Source organism: Mustela putorius, unplaced genomic scaffold, assembly GCF_011764305.1.
Source record: "Mustela putorius furo isolate JIRA1106 unplaced genomic scaffold, ASM1176430v1.1 tig00003944_pilon_pilon_pilon, whole genome shotgun sequence".
Classification (NCBI taxonomy): Eukaryota; Metazoa; Chordata; class Mammalia; order Carnivora; family Mustelidae; genus Mustela; species Mustela putorius.
Genome location: NW_025422088.1, coordinates 5252009 through 5270009, shown reverse-complemented (window position 1 = coordinate 5270009; position 18001 = coordinate 5252009). Strand labels below are relative to the sequence as shown.

General features: G+C 37.5%; 1 protein-coding gene across 23 annotated transcripts in view; it reads left to right on the top strand.

Moving 5' to 3' along the window:
* The window catches only part of KDM4C (lysine demethylase 4C), a 510087-nt gene that overhangs the window by 53486 nt on the left and 438600 nt on the right, over positions 1-18001 (top strand). For 22 of the 23 annotated variants that reach the window (XR_006603630.1, XR_006603631.1, XR_006603632.1 and 19 more), the window contains one exon: positions 10054-10168. Coding sequence is in view for 19 of the 23 variants with exons in the window: in XM_045069842.1 (XP_044925777.1) it covers positions 10054-10168 (115 nt within the window). In the remaining 4 variants the exon portion in view is untranslated. Of the gene's footprint in view, positions 1-10053; positions 10169-14929; positions 16023-18001 lie in introns of those variants that run through there. The other variant, XM_045069851.1, reaches the window with a different exon arrangement.

Here is an 18001-nt window from a genome sequence, read left to right as displayed (position 1 = left end):
TTCTCTGTTCCTTTCTGGTCTATGTTTTTTTTATCTCTTTTTATCTCTCGTTCTGTTTTCAATGACGGCATAGTTGGATATAGTGTTCTTGGCTGTGTTTTTTCTCATTTAGTGTTGTGAATATATCATGCCAGTTCTTCCTGGTCTGCCAGGTCTCTGTGGATAGGTCTACTGCCAATCTAATATTTCTACCATTGTAATGACAGCCCTTTTGTCCCATGCTGCATTCAGGATTTTCTCTTTTTTTTCTGAGACTTGTTAGTTTTACTGTTAGATGTCAGGGTGTTGACCTATTTTTATTTATTTTGGGGGGGGGGTTCTCCGTGCCTCCTGGGTTTTGATGCCTGCTTCCTTCCCTAAATAGGGAAGTTCTCCACTGAAATTTGCTCCAATATACCTTCTGCCCCCCGCCTCTCTTTCTTCTTCTTCTGGAATCCCAATGCTTCTTTTTTTTTTTTTTTTTTAAGATTTTATTATTTATTTGACACACATAGAGAGATTACAAGTAGGCAGAGAGGCAGACAGAGAGAGAGGGGGAAGCAGGCTCCCTGCTGAGCAGAGAGTCCGATGGGGGCCTCGATCGCAGGACCCTGAGATCATGACCCGAGCCAAAGGCAGAGGCTTAACCCACTGGGCCACCCAGGTGCCCCTGGAATCCCAATTATTCTAATATTGTTTTGATTTATGGTGTTACTTATCTCTTAAATTTTCCCCTTGTGATCCAGTAGTTGTTCATCTCTCTTTTTCTCAGCTTCTTTATTCTCCATCATTTGGTCTTCTATATCACTAATTGTCTCTTCTGCCTCCTTTATTTAGCAGTTAGAGCCTCCATTTTTTTTTTTTAAAGAATTTATTTATTTAACAGACAGAGATCACAAGTAGGCAGAGAGGCAGGCAGAGAGAGGTGGAAGCAGGCTCCCCGCCGAGCAGAGAGCCCGATGTGGGGCTCGATCCCAGGACCCTGGGATCATGACCTGAGCCGAAGGCAGAGGCTTTAACCCACTGAGCCACCCAGGTGCCCCAGAGCCTCCATTTTTGATTCACCTCATTAATATCCTTTTTGATTTCAACTTGGTTAGGTTTTATTTCTGTAGAAAGAGATCCTCAGGTGTCTTCTATGTTTTTTTGAAGCCCATCTGGTATCTTTATAATCGTTATTCTGAACTCCTGTTCTGACATGTTGCTAATGTCCATATTGATTTGGCCCCTGGCATTTGGTACTGCCCCTCTTGTTCTTTTTTGTGAGGTGAGTTTTTTCCATTTTGTCATTTTGTCCAGGGAAAAATAGATGAATGAGAAAACAAAATACTAAAAGGGTAACATGACCCCAGAGTAATATACAGTAAACAAATAAGGGGAGACCCGAATCCATGGGTAAAAGAAAAAGAAAAAAGAATATATCAGGTGGTGAATAGAACAGAGCCATATACTAGATTTGTGTATTTTGTTCTGTTAGAAGAAATGGCACCCCAAAATTTTAAAGAAAGAAAAATACACACACACACACAGAGTAAGGTTAAATATGACTGTAAAATTGAAAATTAAAGAAATATTTTAAATAAGGAATTGATGAGAAGTTGGTTGAAATCAAAAAAAGAAGAAAAATTCAAAAAGAAAAAGGGGAAAAATAGAGAACATTAAGAAAAATTAAAGTCGAAAGACTAAAGAATCATGGGAAAAAAGCCATGAATTTTATGTGCTGTATTCCCTTAGCTCTGGAGTTTTGCAGTTCTCATTGATTTGTAAACTTGTTCTTGGCTGGATGTTCTTGCTGATCTTCTTGGGGAAGGGCCTATTCAGTGATTCTCAAATGTCTTTGCCCCAGGGGGAGTTACACCGCACTTGCTGGGGGCCAGACTAAGTAATCTGTAGGGCTTTGCTCTGGGTAGTTTTTGTTCCCTGAAATCTTTCCATGCAACTTTAGAGGACAAGAATGAAAATGGCGGCCTCCCAATCTCAGGCCCTGGAGGGGCCGAGTGCTTGGGTTTCCACTCCTTAATGAGCCCTCAGAGAAAAGCATTCAATCACTCCTGTCCCCCTGGTTTCTGGCCATACTCTGTGCTCCCCTGGCCTGTGACCAAGTGTTTGTATCTTTGGCACATGGCCCTGTTTAGAGTCTCTAAACTCCACAGATTCCTGTAGCATGCTCCTGTGCTGTGGGGGTTCTGTCTGGATCTGCCTCTTGTTAGGCCCCTGCTTGAAGAGCAGTGGCTGGACTGTGCTGTGTAACACACAACTCTGCCCTGAGAGCCCACTCCTTGGATCACTCTTTGCAGCCATCTTTACCGCTCTGATACCTGGGAGTTCTGCCACATTCCTGTAGCCTTGGTCTTCCTGTGACCCTGAGAGTCCTGAGATCACACTGTCCCAAGAAGGATTCCACTCCCTTCCACCCCTGCCTGTTAGCCACCAGAATGACATCCCTGACTGGAGCAGACTTCTAAAAGTTCTGATTTTGTGCTCCTCTGCTCTGTCACTTGCCAGTAGCTGGCCGATGGAGGATCCCTCCTCCTCTGCGATCTATATTCCCATTTATTGCCTTGGATTTTCTTCTCACATCCTACCTTGCAGAAAGTGGTCGTTTTCCTGTCAATAGAATTGCTGCTCTTCTTTTCTTTGATCTCCAGTTGAATTTGTCAGTTTCAGAATGGTTTAATAGCTACCTAGCTGAAGATTCTGTCTTATACTCTTCTGCCATCTTGGACTCATCCTGAAAGTTTTATATTTCATGTGAGTCCCTTCTTTTGAATTTTTGGTAGGCATTAGTAAATCTCATTGTTTAAGATCTCATTAATTGAGAATGTGAAACTTTTATTGTAGACTGGACTGGTTTGCATTCAGAATTTTCAAGGACTCTTTTAGCCATTTACTGTAATGTACATTATATATATATATAATGTACATTACACTATAGTGTAATGCAATTGAAACAGGATTGTGGAAGCAGACTTATCTAGCTCTTTAAAAGTATAAATGGTGTGTTGTATTCTGTTGTTTATCTTCTAGCACCCATTTCCAGAGTCCTTTTTTAAAATTTTTAAAAAAGATTTTATTCAACTGATAGAGACACAGCAAGAGAGGGAGCACAAGCACAAAGAGTGGGAGAGGGAGAAGCAGGCTCCCCACTGAGTAGGGAGCCCCATGTGAGACTTGATCCCAGGACCCTGGGAGCCAAAGGCAGATGCTTAATGACTGAGTCACCCATGCGCTCCTCCAGAGTCATTCTTAAAGTGTTAATTAAATAGATTAGTTCATATAGTGGAACATCTGCTTGGCTACTTTGGTATTTTGGGAGACAATTTGAATTTGAAAGTAATCAGATTATACTTGCTAGAAAATGCTTATTAGTACCTTTAATAATTATTATAATTACCATAGGAGAGGTACAAAGTACAATGGGGTTTCAAAAGACTTCTATGGTTGATAATCAGGAAAGGAGTAATTTTGTTTTGTATGTGCCATTGAGATGAATTTTGAAGAATGGTCAGAAATGCTTTTATCAGTTACAAAAGTAATACATGTTTATTTGAAAATTCAAACATTATAGAAATATATAATTTTGGCTCCCAGATGATCATTGTTAATAATACGTGGTAATTCAAAATATTGATGAGAACAGAGCCTTGAAGACCTTTTTTTCTTGTCATAGAGACACTTGGATCATCATCTCTAGCCCATGTGATTATTCTAGTGTAGTATCAGTTTTCTTTTTAGAGGGAATTTATTTTACTAGGCACTTGTTTTGTTCGTATAGCTGTTCAATTTTTACTCTCATCAAAAAGTTAAAAATAGGGGCACCTGGGTGTCTCAGTCGGTTAAGCCTCCAGCTCTTGATTTCTGCTCAGGTCGTGATCTTATGGTTGTGAGAGGGAGCACCATATTGGTCTCTGGGCTGAGTATGGAGCCTGCTTAAGATTCTTGCTCCCTTTCCCCCTCCCTTCCATGCACATGCACCCTCTCTCTCTAAAAATAAAAAATTCTTAAATGTTAAAAATAGAACTACCCTATGATCCAGCAATTGAACTACTAGTTGTTTACCCAAAGGATACAAAAGTACAGATTTGAAGTGGTACATGTATGCTGATGTTTACAGCAGCATTATCAACAATAGCCAAACGATGGAGAGAGCCCAAATGTCCATTGACTGATGAATGGGAAAAGAAGAAGTGGTGTACACACACACACACACACACACACACACACACACGAATATTACTCACATCAAAAGTGTCTTGTCATTTGCAATGATGTGGATGGAGCTAGAGTGTATTATGCTAAGACAAATACCATATGATTTCACTCATACGTGAAATTTAGGAAACAAAACAGATGAACATATGGGTAGGGAAAAAAAAGTGGGAAACAAACCATAAGAGACTCTTAACGTTAGAGAACAAACTGAGGGTTAATGGAGGGAGGTGGGTGGAGAATGGGCTAGGTGGGTGATGGGTATTAAGGAGGGCATTTGTTATGATGAACACTGGGTGTTGTATGTAAGTGATGAATCACTAAATTCTACTCCCAAAACCAATATTACTTTTTAGTTAGAATAGTTAGAGTATCTAACTAGAATTTTAATAAAAATTTGGAGAGAAAGAAAAAATAAAATGAAGATTCCTAGGAAAAAAGATACTTTTGAAAATTCTTTTGGGGCGCCTGGGTGGCTCAGTTGGTTAAGCAGCTGCCTTCGGCTCAGGTCATGATCCCAGCGTCTTGGGATCGAGTCCCACATCGGGCTCCTTGCTCGGCAGGGAGCCTGCTTCTCCCTCTGCCTCTACCTGCCATTCTGTCTGCCTGTGCTCGCTCTCTCTCCCTCTCTCTCTCTCTGATGAATAAATAAAATCTTTAAAAAAAAAAAAAGAAAAAAAAGAAAATTCTTTTTATATTTCCTCTGCCAGTTTCATGTGGGAAATTTATTTCAAATGCCAGTGAGATGGGTTTCTAAGCCTCAATCCAAGGCTTTTGCTTGTTGACTTACAGTTGTACTTGGGCAAATGGTGTTCATTATGGTTATAGGATGGTCCTGAGATGGAGTAAATTTTCATGGGAGGCAGGAGGCATTCTCCTGTTTTTTTTTTTTTTTCCTTTGTTCGTCTGTTTACTTTGATTCAGTATATGCCTTTGCATAGGTACACAGTGCATCATGTGCTTGGTGTAAATAGTAAACAGGATAACATGCTCATTTGGTTAATAACACAACTTAGTTCAAAGAAAATCTGGAGGGGTGCCTGGGTGGCTCAGTGGGTTAAAGCCTCTGCCTTTGGCTCAGGTCATGATCCAGAGTCCTGGGATCAGCCCCGCATCGGGCTCTCTGCTCAGCGGGGAGCCTGCTTCCCCCATCTCTCTCTCTGCCTGCCTCTCTGCCTACTTGTGATCTCTGTCTGTCAAATAAATAAATAAAATCTTAAAAAAAAAAAAAAGAAAATCTGGAGACCTCCAAGATAATTCTACTATAAAACTTTATGGAGGTAAGTAATATACTCTCTTGTATCACTTACATTACTGATCTATACATTCTTCTATGCATGGAGCTATGTGCTTTGTATAATTATGCAATGGTGTCCTCACAGTAATTCAACTGTTACTATCCTCGTTTTATAGAGGAATAACTGAGGTCCAGAGAAAATTAGCCCCTTGCCCAAGATTACATAGCTTACACATGGCAAAAGCTGGATTCAAAGCTCTAGGCAGGCTGGTCCTAAAGACCCACCTCTAACAGTTGCTATATAGTGAATAAAAGGTTCTGAAAGAAAGGAATGGTGGATTGGTTTTGAGCAAATTGATACTGGATTTGTGGGACAGTTGTAATTGTTTGACGGTCTATTAAGGATGGAATCTGTAGCCAAGTTTCATTAGAGTTGGGCACCAACTGAGTGAACTGGTCACTTTTTTCAAGTTTAGAATCATTATTCATTCAGTCAACAAATATTATATTCACGATTTTAGAATTTAACTCAGTAGCTACTAAACCATGTGTCTTTTTTATTTTAGAGTTATAGGTAGTTAAAAATTGATCCATGATTGAGTGGTATATAGTGATAGAGTCTTTGGGTCTGTTATAGTGAAAAACAGTTTAAGACTTTGGTATCCAAAAAAGTCCAACAAATTTCTCTGTAAGATATAATAAACAGTATCTCTGTTACCTTTTTTGGTCACCTGAGTCTGGCTTCTGGTTAGCTTGCCTACAATTCTTATTACTATTGAAACCTACTAATTGAAGTGGTAGAATACTGTGGAGTAAATGGTGCTCTCATGCCCATCTTTTAAAATTTTGGCTGTCCTGTTGAGATTTTAATGTTTTGGGTAAATCAGCAAGTTATTTTATATTTCAAATAAAGTTGTTAATTTGTTTGGTTTTCTTGCTTACTGCTTAGGTAACTAATTTGGGGTCCTAGTACAGTGGGTATTGATTTTGATTGTTCTACAGTTATTAAATCTATAGTAAAATGTCAGTAGGCTTTATGGGGATTGCTACTGCTGCTAAACACTCTTTTTGCTGCTAAAAAACTCTCTTGGTTTGTTGATTTATTTTTCATGTAGAAATACTGGTATTTTTGTGTGTATATGTATTAATATAAGATTATTTGTTCACAGTCCAAATAACACAGAGAAGTAAGTGCTTTTCTGTAATTCCAATGTAAGAGATAACCATTAATATTAATAATATGGTATAAATTTCTTTTTGTCCTTTTGAATATAATTATAGATTTTTTACATGTATATTCACCATTCTGTAATCTACTTAATTCATTGTGGAAAAATATTAATATCAATATGTAGAAAGATCTACCTTATTTTGTATTCTGTATTTTATTTAACTTAGCCCTTGTTGTAGGGCAACATTAGTTTGAGTTTTCAGTTATTGCTGGAACAAACACCACAGGTCATGTATCATTGTATATGTCTCTGCATTGTTAGAATGAATTTCCAGAGTTGGATTTTATGGTTGAAGATATGCATTTTTTGAAGGTTTTGATATGTGTAAAAAATTGTACTCTGGAAAGTTTGTACTACTTTATACTTTCACTCCAGCTGTGTAAGAGAGGTCTCATTCTTTCCTACCATTAATATATTAACCATTTTCCAAACTAATGTTGGTAAAGTATCTTATTTTGGTTTCCTGGACTTTTCCCTAGGTCATTCTGCTTCTAATGATCATGTTGATTGCTTCTAGTTTTGGCTTTTCCTGCTTTCCTGGACTTTGAGTGAAATTATTTTTTGTCAATTTTCCTATAAATGTTTTATCTTTTGCATGTAAGTCTGTAAAATTTGCTAGTATAGAATAATTGGTTAAAGAGTTTAGAAAATAATTTGAAAGGTAAAATGGTGAGTTTCTTTTTTTTTGGTTGATAATTTTTTAAATATAATTTTTAAATTTTTTATTGACGTATGTGTTATTAGCCCCAGGGATACAGATCTGTGAATCGCCAGGTTTACACACTTCATAGCACTCATCATAGCACATACCTTCCCCAGTGTTCATAACCCACCACCCTCTCCCGATCCACCTCCTCCTGGCAACCCTTAGTTTATTTTGTGAGATTAAGAGTCTCTTATGGTTTGTCTCCCTCCGGATCCCATCTTGTTTCATTTATTCTTTTCCTACCCATCAAACTTCCTTTGTTGCTTCTCAACTTCCTCATATCAGGGAGATCATATGATAATTGCCTTTCTTTGATTGACTTATTTTGCTAAGTATAATACGTTCTAGTTCCATCCATGTCGTCACAAATGGCAAGATTTCATTTCTATTGATGGCTGCATAGTATTCCATTATATACACACACACACACACACACACACACACACACACCGCATCTTCTTTATCCATTCATCTGTTGATGGACATCTAGGTTCCTTCCATAGTTTGGCTATTGTGGACATTGCTGCTATAAACATTCAGGTGCACATGTGCCTTCGGATCACTACATTTGTATCTTTAGGGTAAATACGAAGTAGTGCAATTGCTGAGTCGTAGGGTAGCTCTATTTTCAACTTTTTGAGGAACCTCCATGCAATATGCAGAGTGGTTGCACCAGCTTGCATTCCCACCAACACTATAGGAGGGTTCCCCCTTCTCTATATCCTCGCCAGCATCTGTCATTTTCTGACTTGTTAATTTTAGCCATTCTGACTGGTGTGAGGTGGTATCTCATTGCAGTTTTGATTTGTATTTCCCTGATGCCGAGTTATGTGGAACACTTTTTCATGTGTCTGTTGGCCGTTTGGATGTCTTCTTTGCAGAAATGTCTGTTCATGTCCTCGGCCCATTTCTTGATTGGATTATTTGTTCCTTGGGTGTTGAGTTTGATTAAGTTCTTTCTAGATTTTGGATACTGGCCCTTTATCTGATATGTCATTTGCAAATATCTTCTCCCATTCTGTCAGTTGTCTTTGGTTTTGTTGACTGTTTCCTTTGTTGTGCAAAAGCTTTTGATCTTGATTAAGTCCCAATAGTTCATTTTTGCCCTAGCTTCCCTTGCCTTTGGAGATGTCCCTAGGAAGAAGTTGCTGTGGCTGAGGTCGAAGAGGTTGCTGCCTGTGTTCTTCTCAAGGATTTTGATGGATTCCTTTCTCACATTGAGGACCTTCATCCATTTTGAGTCTATTTTTGTGTGAGGTGTAAGGAAATGGTCCAGTTTCATTTTTATGCATGTGGCTGTCCAATTTTCCCATCACCATTTGTTGAAGAGACTGTCTTTCCATTGGACATTCTTTCATGCTTTGTTGAAGATTAGTTGACCATAGAGTTGAGGGTCTATTACTGGGCTCTCTATTCTGTTCCATTGATCTGTGTGTCTGTTTTTGTGCCAGTACATACTGTCTTGATGATGACAGCTTTGTAATAGAGTTTGAAGTCTGGAATTGTGATGCCACCAACTTTGGCTTTCTTTTTCAAATATTTCTCTGGCTATTCGAGGTCTTTTCTGGTTCCATATAAATTTTAGAATTATTTGTTCCATTTCTTTGGAAAAAATGGATGGGATTTTGATAGGGATTGCCTTAAACGTGTAGATTGCTTTAGGTAGCATCGACATTTTCACAATATTTATTCTTCCAATCCATGAGCATGGAACATTTTTCCATTTCTTTGTGTCTTCCTCAATTTCTTTCATGAGTACTTTATAGTTTTCTGAGTATAGATTCTTTGCCTCCTTGGTTAGGTTTATTCCTAGGTATCTTATGGTTTTGGGTGCAATTGTAAATGGGATTGACTCCTTGATTTCTCTTTCTTCTGTCTTGTTGTTGTAAGGAAATGCAGCGGATTTCTGTGCATTGCTTTTATATCCTGACGCTTTACTGAATTCCTGTACAAGTTCAGTAGATTTGGAGTGGAGTCTTTTGGGTTTTCCACATATAGTATTATATCATCTGCAAAGAGTGATAGTTTGACTTCTTCCTTGCCAATTTGGATGCCTTTAATTTATTTTTGTTGTCTGATTCCTGAGGCTAGGACTTCTAGTACTATGTTGAATAGCAGTGGTGATAACGGACATCCCTGCCATATTTCCTGACCTTAGTGGAAAAGCTCTCAGTTTTTCTCCATTGAGGATGATATTCGCGGTGGGTTTTTCATAGATGGCTTTGATGATATTGAGGTATGTATCCTCTATCCCTACACTTTGAAGAGTTTTGATCAGGAAAGGATGCTGTACTTTGTGAAATGCCTTTTCAGCATCTATTGAGAGTATCATATGGTTCTTGTTCTTTCTTTTATTAATGTATTGTATCTCATTGATTTGCAGATGTAAAATGGTGAACTTTTAACTCTTCTCCTCCTATATTTGATATGCTTTTGAAAATATTTTCCTTATTAGTAAAATATATGACGTTACTGTATAGAGTTATTTGGGAGTATTTACAGTATCCAAAGATCCGTGATAAATACAAGTAAATACACATTTGTGTATTTACTTGTTAGATTTGACAATTGAGTTGCTACATTGTTTTCATTTTAATAAAATTTTGTTTAGAAAGTAATTTAAGTGATGTGGGTGGGGAAAATCTTATACTGTTGCATTGGTTTGTACTCTTTTCATTTACCTTTTGCAGGTACTGTACTCCAAGATATTTGGATTATGAAGATTTGGAACGCAAGTACTGGAAGAACTTAACTTTTGTGGCACCTATCTACGGCGCAGACATTAATGGGAGCATATATGATGAGGTATATTTATACTGTAATGGGTTTTGTAAAGGCAGATTTCCCATTTTTGTTACTGTTCTAGGCACTAGAAAATTACTTCTCTGTTGTGCTGTGTGTGATCTATCATTCCTCATAGGATAAGAGGTAATCAAGCCATATCTGTAGGATTTCTGTTGCTGGTATTTTTCAGATTGAAACCAGTGAATGGTACAAATAGCTGAAATTGTTCAACAGTAATATATTAAATGGTTATCTGGCTAATCTTTAAATTATACTAAAATTTTTTCGAGCAAAACACATTATAAAGATATTTGGGAAACAGGAAATATTATCCATAGTACTACCAACTTAAGGCAAAAACCAGTATTTTAATATGTATTCTTCTAGTAGTTTTTCCCTAGTCATTTAAAAAAGTTATATTTGAATAGGTTTAGTCTCCTTTTTGCACAAATCGTGAAAATTTTTATTTATATATTTCTTTAAAAAAAAAAAAAGATTTATTTATTTATTTATTTAGAGCTCACATGCATGCATAGGGAGGGGAGGGGCAGAGGGAGAGGGAGAGAGAGAATCCCAAGTGGACTCCCTTCTGAGCATGGAGCCCATGGGGTTTGGGGACTAGATTCAGGACCTGAGATCATGTCCTGAGCCAAAATCAAGAGTTGCACACTCAACCAACTGAGCTACCCAGGCGCCCTGATATCTTCCATACCAGTCTTAAGAAAACAGTTGTATATAGTTAATCTCATAGTTGTAGAAATGTGTGAAACTAGGTTGTTGTCAATCATAAATTTCCCCTGAACTATTCATTTATTTTATGCCATCTCTCTGGTTTCTTCTGTATGATACTGGTAAGTTTTTAGGCTTCCAAGAGGAAGATTGAACTGAGAAATCATCCAGAGTCTAGACTGAGAGTTTGCTTGTCTTAGTGCTCTAAAAGAAAATAAAACTCAATTTAAGGTATTTTTTTTTTCTAACCACCCTTTGGGATCATTGACCTCTTTGTTAATTTTTGCATATATAATTAAGAGTTAGAAGTAGCATATTTGGGAAAGTTTCCAGAACAGTTAACATAAAAATGCCCTGAACTAGTTTTTCCTATTTGATAGTAAAATGGAATAATTGTTGATGGCACAGAAAAGACTGATGGACTTTGGTTTGCTGTGCTTATCAATGTACTGCTTGTATTTGAAAACCAGTTACATATTGGCATTGTTTTAAGGGAACATTGACTTTAGAATTCAGATTTGAGTAACATTACTTAATAAAATCCAATGAACAAAATTTACTGGTCTGTAAACATCCTCATCATTTCCACATTCTAAAGTCAGGAATCTGTCATTTTGGTAGGACCTACAAGGCATAATAGTATTTTATGGAATTTGTGTGGCTCAGCAGGAACATTTAGTAGCTCCAGAGTTGAGGTGACATTTTCAAAGCTTTTGTAGCATAAAGAGAGACAAGTGAGATGTTGTAAACTGCTGCTGGTAAACAAAACCAATCACACTCCCAACACCTTAATTCAAACAAATGAAAAACAACTTGTTTTTGCCCCTTGAAGTAGATGGAGAGTAACAAGAGAGAGAGTGCGTTAATGAGAGCGAAGAGTGAGAGTACTAATGACCCATGACTGTCAGCAGTGTTTGAAATCATCACAATGAATGTGCATTGAAAAAGCCTATGTATTGTTTTGCTCTTTACTTTTGTGTCCTTGAATTAACTGTTTGGCTCAATACTTAAATTGTATTGGGAACTGGTTGGTTATGGTTCATGGCATTATTTTGGAAGGAATTAATAGTCATCAAATTGTAGTTCACTTCCTCCCTAATTTCTAGATATGGCCATTTCCTTTAATTTTAGTAGAATGATCAAAAAATCATGTCCTTTTTTTTTTTTTTTTTGGTGAGGCTGGAAGTTCTTGGAGAGGGTATGGGGAGGTAAGAGGAACAATTTGTGCAGGGTGCAGAGATGAATAAGGATCCTCATTCTCAATTCATAAGCTTAGAGGGGCACTAAAGTATAATAAGCTTGGCCATAAAGACAAGTATAGAGTTCTAGGGAGCTGGGAGGAGAGACACTTAGAGCAGCCTTGGCACTGAAGGATCTGAACTGGACTTAGATGAGTAAGTTCAAGTCAGGTAAAGGAGGCAGAAAGGAGGATGGGACAGGAGCTGGACAAATTTGAGGGTAAGATCACACATAATAGTCTCTGTATTTTTATTGAATTCTGAGGCTTTTTTCTGAGCAACAGCTTGAGGAGGGTGAGGCTGCTCTGGAATAATGGGCTCTAAGGGGAAGGGATCTGCCCCAGACTGCAGACAGGGCTGTGGATAGGAGCTCAGACCTGTGGTGCTATAGTGGCCCCTCCTGCTCACATGTTTGTCTTGCAACACCAGGCAAATCTTTTCAGTAGCAACGAGATAGGTGCCATTTTAGTGATGATCAGGCTTGGATACAAAATAGGAATTAGGGGTGAGGGTGTTCATGAGGGACTAGTTGAGAATAGTCAGCCCTAATAGTAAAGGGAAAAGGGCTTGGAGATCCCAGGGCGCAAGTCTTGGCTCCTCTTTCATTCTGCCGCTTCTTTCAGAGCTTGATATATTAGGATATATGGAAAGAGTATCAGTCTGTACCATGGGCCGTAGCCTGTGGCAGTAGTAACAGTCATATGACTTAAACAAGTTACTATTTTTAAAATTGAAATACCAAGACTATCAAAGGCATGTGGTGACATGATGCAGAGCAGGGGTTGCAGTCAGAGTCTGTCTTTATAAATAAAGTTTTATTGGAGCATAATCTAATTAATTCATTTACATATTATGGTTTTTTTTCACCACAGTGGCAGAGTTAAGTAGTTGTGACAGAGATTGTATGGCCCACAAAAGCTAAAATATTTATTGTCTGCCCTTTGCAGAAAAGGTTTACCAATCTCTAATACATAATTAGGCATACTTACATACTCAGGGAAGGATGCTCAAAACCTTTTTGAGATAGATGGGATATAAATAAAATTCTGAATGTTCTTAGGAGAATGGGATTCATATATATTGACTACACTGATACCTTGAGACAGTGAGATTGAGGTGTTTAATTTTATCAGGAATTTTCTGTAATTTAAGATGTTCCTGAAGTTAGAAGTAGAACAACCTGCATTCTAGGGTGGCCCTAGATGACTCCTTGGTAACAGTAACATAAGCTTCAGAGTTCTAAGATCTGAATTTTTATTGTTATGCTTCACTAAGAGCTTGTTCATTATATGTATTATATATATATATATATATATATATATATGTATATGCATACACACATATGTATGTATATATATTTTAACTTTAATCATGTAATTAATTAATTTAAAGAATTTTTTATTTGAGAAAGAGAGAGCATGAGCGGGGGGGGCAGAGGAAGAGGGAGAAGCAGGCTTCCCATAGAGCAGAGAGCCTGATACGGGGCTGGATCCCTGGATTCTGAGATCACGACCTGAGCCAAGGTAGACACTTAACCAACTGAGCCTGGTTCCCTGGACTCGTCCATTATAAAGAAAGTTTTAACTAGCCTTTGCTAACTGTACATTTAAAAAGTTAACTTTCTGTTAAAAGAAGCATGAGTTACTTCAGGAAACAAACACAGAAAAGAAGAGACATAAAGGGTGCAGAGGAACAGGGAGAAAATGTCCTGTAACTGTGTGGGATGATGCAACTTGGCTAGGGTCATGCAAGTCAACAGGTATTTGTAGGAAAGGCAGAGGCTAGGACATTTCTGAGATAGGCAGTAGCTGAGTATACTTCCACAGACCTTTGAAGACAGAGCGTGAAGCACAGGCATCAACATTATTTATACTAGAACAGTGAGAGTGAGGCAGTCAGTTTTGTATTCTGTGTGCTATTTATGGCTGCGTTTCTAGCAACACCTGTCATATAGTATAATGTCTTAATGATGATAATGGCTCATTAAATGGAGGTTTAAATGAAGTTCCATATCCTTTAAGCTGGCTATTATCTTCATAACTTGTTACACCAGAAGGATTCCCAAGAATATTGTCTGTTTTTAAGAGAGCCTTCTTGGCAAGATTTTCCCTTTGTTAAATGATGAGAGAGAGTTCTGCTCCTAAGCCTCACCCACCCCCTCCACCCCCCAGGCTTTCTGATTCAGATATCTCATATCATCACAGGCAGTACAGTCTGCAGTGTCCCTTTGAGCCGATGTTGTCAGAGTAGTGTACCAGCAAGGACCTTAGCTTATGCACACCATCATAGTTCTCACTTAAGAGCAAGTTAGCCTTCTTTGGATGCTTTACGTCCAGGTACTTCTTTGTTTTGAAATAAGCCTGTGAGATGGTATTGCATTAAGACTGTCAGTTTCCTTTGTGTGTCATCTTTTTTTTTTTTTTTTTAATAAAGATTTTTTATTTATTTGCTAGAGACAGAGAGAGTACACACAAGCAGGCAGAGAGGCAGGCAAAGGCAGCGAGAGAAGCAGGCTCCCTGCTGAGCAAGGAGCCCGATGCGGGACTCGACCCCAGGACCCTGGGATCATGCATGACCTGAGCTGAAGGCAGCGGCTTAACCAACTGAGCCACCCAGGTGTCCCTGTGTGTCATCATTTTTAATGGCAGTTTTTTGCAGTTCTCTGGAGGAAGATAGCCCATCTCACTGTGAGGGAAAATTGCTTCACCAATGATCTTCAGCTTGTGCCATATATCACTGCTCATAAATCTCTCAGACTTGCTTTGAGATTTAATTTTTTCACTAAATCGTGTTTTCCCTCTCCCCACACTTGCAGGTGCTTCTAGGTCTTTGAAAGTGTCCACCACCTGCCCCTGTACCAGCCTGGTACTCAGTGGTCTCCTACACTGCGAGTGGAGCTCAGTCTACTGTACAAGGAATTTCTCTAGTTTCTCAGATATTGTGTTGGCTTGGGTAACTACAGTTAAGCTTTCCAACACTGCTGTGTTTAATAGATAGGGACATGTGGAGATAATGTGTTATATGCTTCCTTCCCTCAGTATGCACCATTACTTCCAAATCTTTCTGATATGTGGGCTTTTCTAAGTTTCTTATGCTCTTTTGTTGCACATTTCTACTTTCTCCGAAGATATTTTCATTATGAATGGAATAATGATAGCATTGGTCCTCAAAGGTACATTTAATATGGGCACAAGGCATGATTGGCATAATCCTTTAGGGAGAACAGTTGAGATACAACTGAGCTGTTATCCACATTCCCTTACCTAGATTTCTGTACAACCAAAATGATTCTGTTGGTAGACATTCAGAGTCACTTTAGAGAGTTTTTGATGTGGATAGTGAATTTTGGGTAAAAAACATATAATTATGGCAAATTTGGAAAAATAGTATAGAAAATTAAAGATATCTGTATTTATGTGACTATTTCTTCCTCAGTAGATGCTTAGCCCAATGATGGCAGGTGTTATTTCTCATAGACTCTTCACTCCCAGCTCCTGTCATAGTGTCTGCTGTAAAAAATGCAGCGAAATAATTATAGAATTGATGAGTGTATGACTTCTAAAAAATAGTTTGAGGACAAACCATGGAGTTTCTTACATGTTTTTGGTTATCACTCTCTACATTTTGAATTGTTTGAGATCATTTTAGTAGAGAAGTGATAGATCACAGTCATGCTTTAGGAACTGTGGTCAGATAATGGTCTTTAAGGTGGACTGGTCACAGCAATTGAAAAGTGCTTTGAAAAGAAAGAAGAGGTCTAGGTTAGAGTAATCTTTCCCAGTGTGTGTTTTTTTCTGAACATGAATACCCAAACTTTTTGGTCTTAGGACTCCTTTATACTTCTAATAATTTATTGTGGACCTCAAAAAGCTTTTCTCTTGTAGGTTATATCTATCCTTGTTTGTTTTATTAGAAATTAAAACTGAAACAGAGATTATTTAAAAGTATTTTAATTTATTAAGAATAACCCGTTATATAATAACATACACATTTTTATTGAAAAATGACTACTTTCTGAAACAAAAAATTTGGTGAAAGGGGTGGCATTATTTTACATTTTTCAAATCTGTAATGTCTAGCTTCATAGAAGACCTCTGGATTCATATATTTGCTTCTGCATTTAGTCTGTGGTGATGTCATATAGCCTCTGGAAAATTTGACCCTACTGTTAGACCGTAAAGCAAATAGTGTGTTGGTATAATTGTGGAGACAGTTTTAATGCCATGGACCCTAATGGGAGCTGGGTGTTTTCCTGTGGTCCTCAGACAACGCTTGAAAAATTGTTACCTTATGATATTTAGCAAAAGATTACTTCTCTGATTGCAGTCTACATAGATGATGCAGGGATTTTAAGACAAAATAACAATGTAACATTCTTGTTACTGACCTTCTGCATTCCTGATATATATGTCAAAGACCGAACCACATTAGGAGACAGTGGTTCTCATCATGGAAGCTGTGAATTCTTTGGGGAACATCATGCCATATATTCTGTCATATAATTGAGGCAAAATATTACAAACAGAAAATGGACGTAGGATGTGAACTCAAGTCTTTAAGTCTCAAAATATATAAAATATTTTAGAGAAATTATATTTCTGAGATTATCCATCAATGTTAATTTGCTAGTTATCCAGGTATTTCTTAATATAGAATTGATAGAAAATTCAAAACATTTTGAAAAACTGGTAAGTCTTAAGACAAAAATACAGTGTCTTATACTATATATTTTTTCATGAGAGCTAGAAAATTTTTTTCCCCTACTATTTACGTACTGGGTAGATGGGTATGTATTGTGGGTCCTCTTTCCAGTTTCTTTTGCCAGTTTTCTTTACGGTATATGAGTATAAATACAAAAGGGTAAAAGTACCCTTTTATTGATATAAATGTTAAGGATAAAAAATTTGGAAAGCATTGTGTAAGAGAAAAAAAATTGAAATCACTCATAAATCCTGGCAAAGACACTAGCTGTCAACAATATTTAGTGTATTTCTTTCCAATGTTTTTTCTCTACTCAATGCTTGAGAACTGTGTTTTGCTTGTTTTTTGTTTGTTTTTTACAAATAAGGTATTGTAGTGAACGTATTTGGCTTTTCTTTTCCTCTCCTATTTTAACACATTGTGAACACTTCCTCCTGTTGATAGATGTTCTTCAACAGGTGATTTAACATTTATCTTATCGATCTTATTTGTTTTTTCATTCCTTGTGTCATTTTTGTGGATTCTTAAGTGATAAAAGGATTATCCATGACTTAGATATATTTTCTAGATATTGTTACCTGTTATCTGTCTTATTTTTATTGGTAGGATGGTTTTCTCTGGGGGAGAGGGAGAGGAGTTTAAATCTAAATTGAAGAAGGATGCAGGCAGGTTGTAGAGGCAGGAAGGGTATGACAACTCCTGGTGTTACAGAGATCAGTTGGGGTAGGCCATAGTCCATAGTGGGGTAGCCAGATTATTGTCAACCCATGAGAGTAGCACTTTGCAGCAGACACTGACTGACTTATTTCCTGTCGTTCTCACACAGCCTCTTGAAATAGAAGGCCATATTAAACAATACAGGATATTCGATCTATTTACATATATAATCAATATATCCTTAGCTATGACTTTCAAGAAAGCCCTGTCTTTGCCTTGGAGTATTCATCTGTAAAGGGAAGTCAATTAGCTGCTCTCTGAGGTTCTTCCCAGATTAAAAATGTTTTTTCATGATGAACAACATTTCTTGAAGAAGGTGAACTGGATTCTTTAATAGTGAAGTTTTACGAGCTTTAGATTTTTTGTGGTATTTTAATTTTATCAAGAGCCTCTCTATAAGAAAGATTTTGGCTAAAGCATGGGAATCTTTCATACTAAGATTTTAGTTTTAGTGATATCTTTAGTCTTA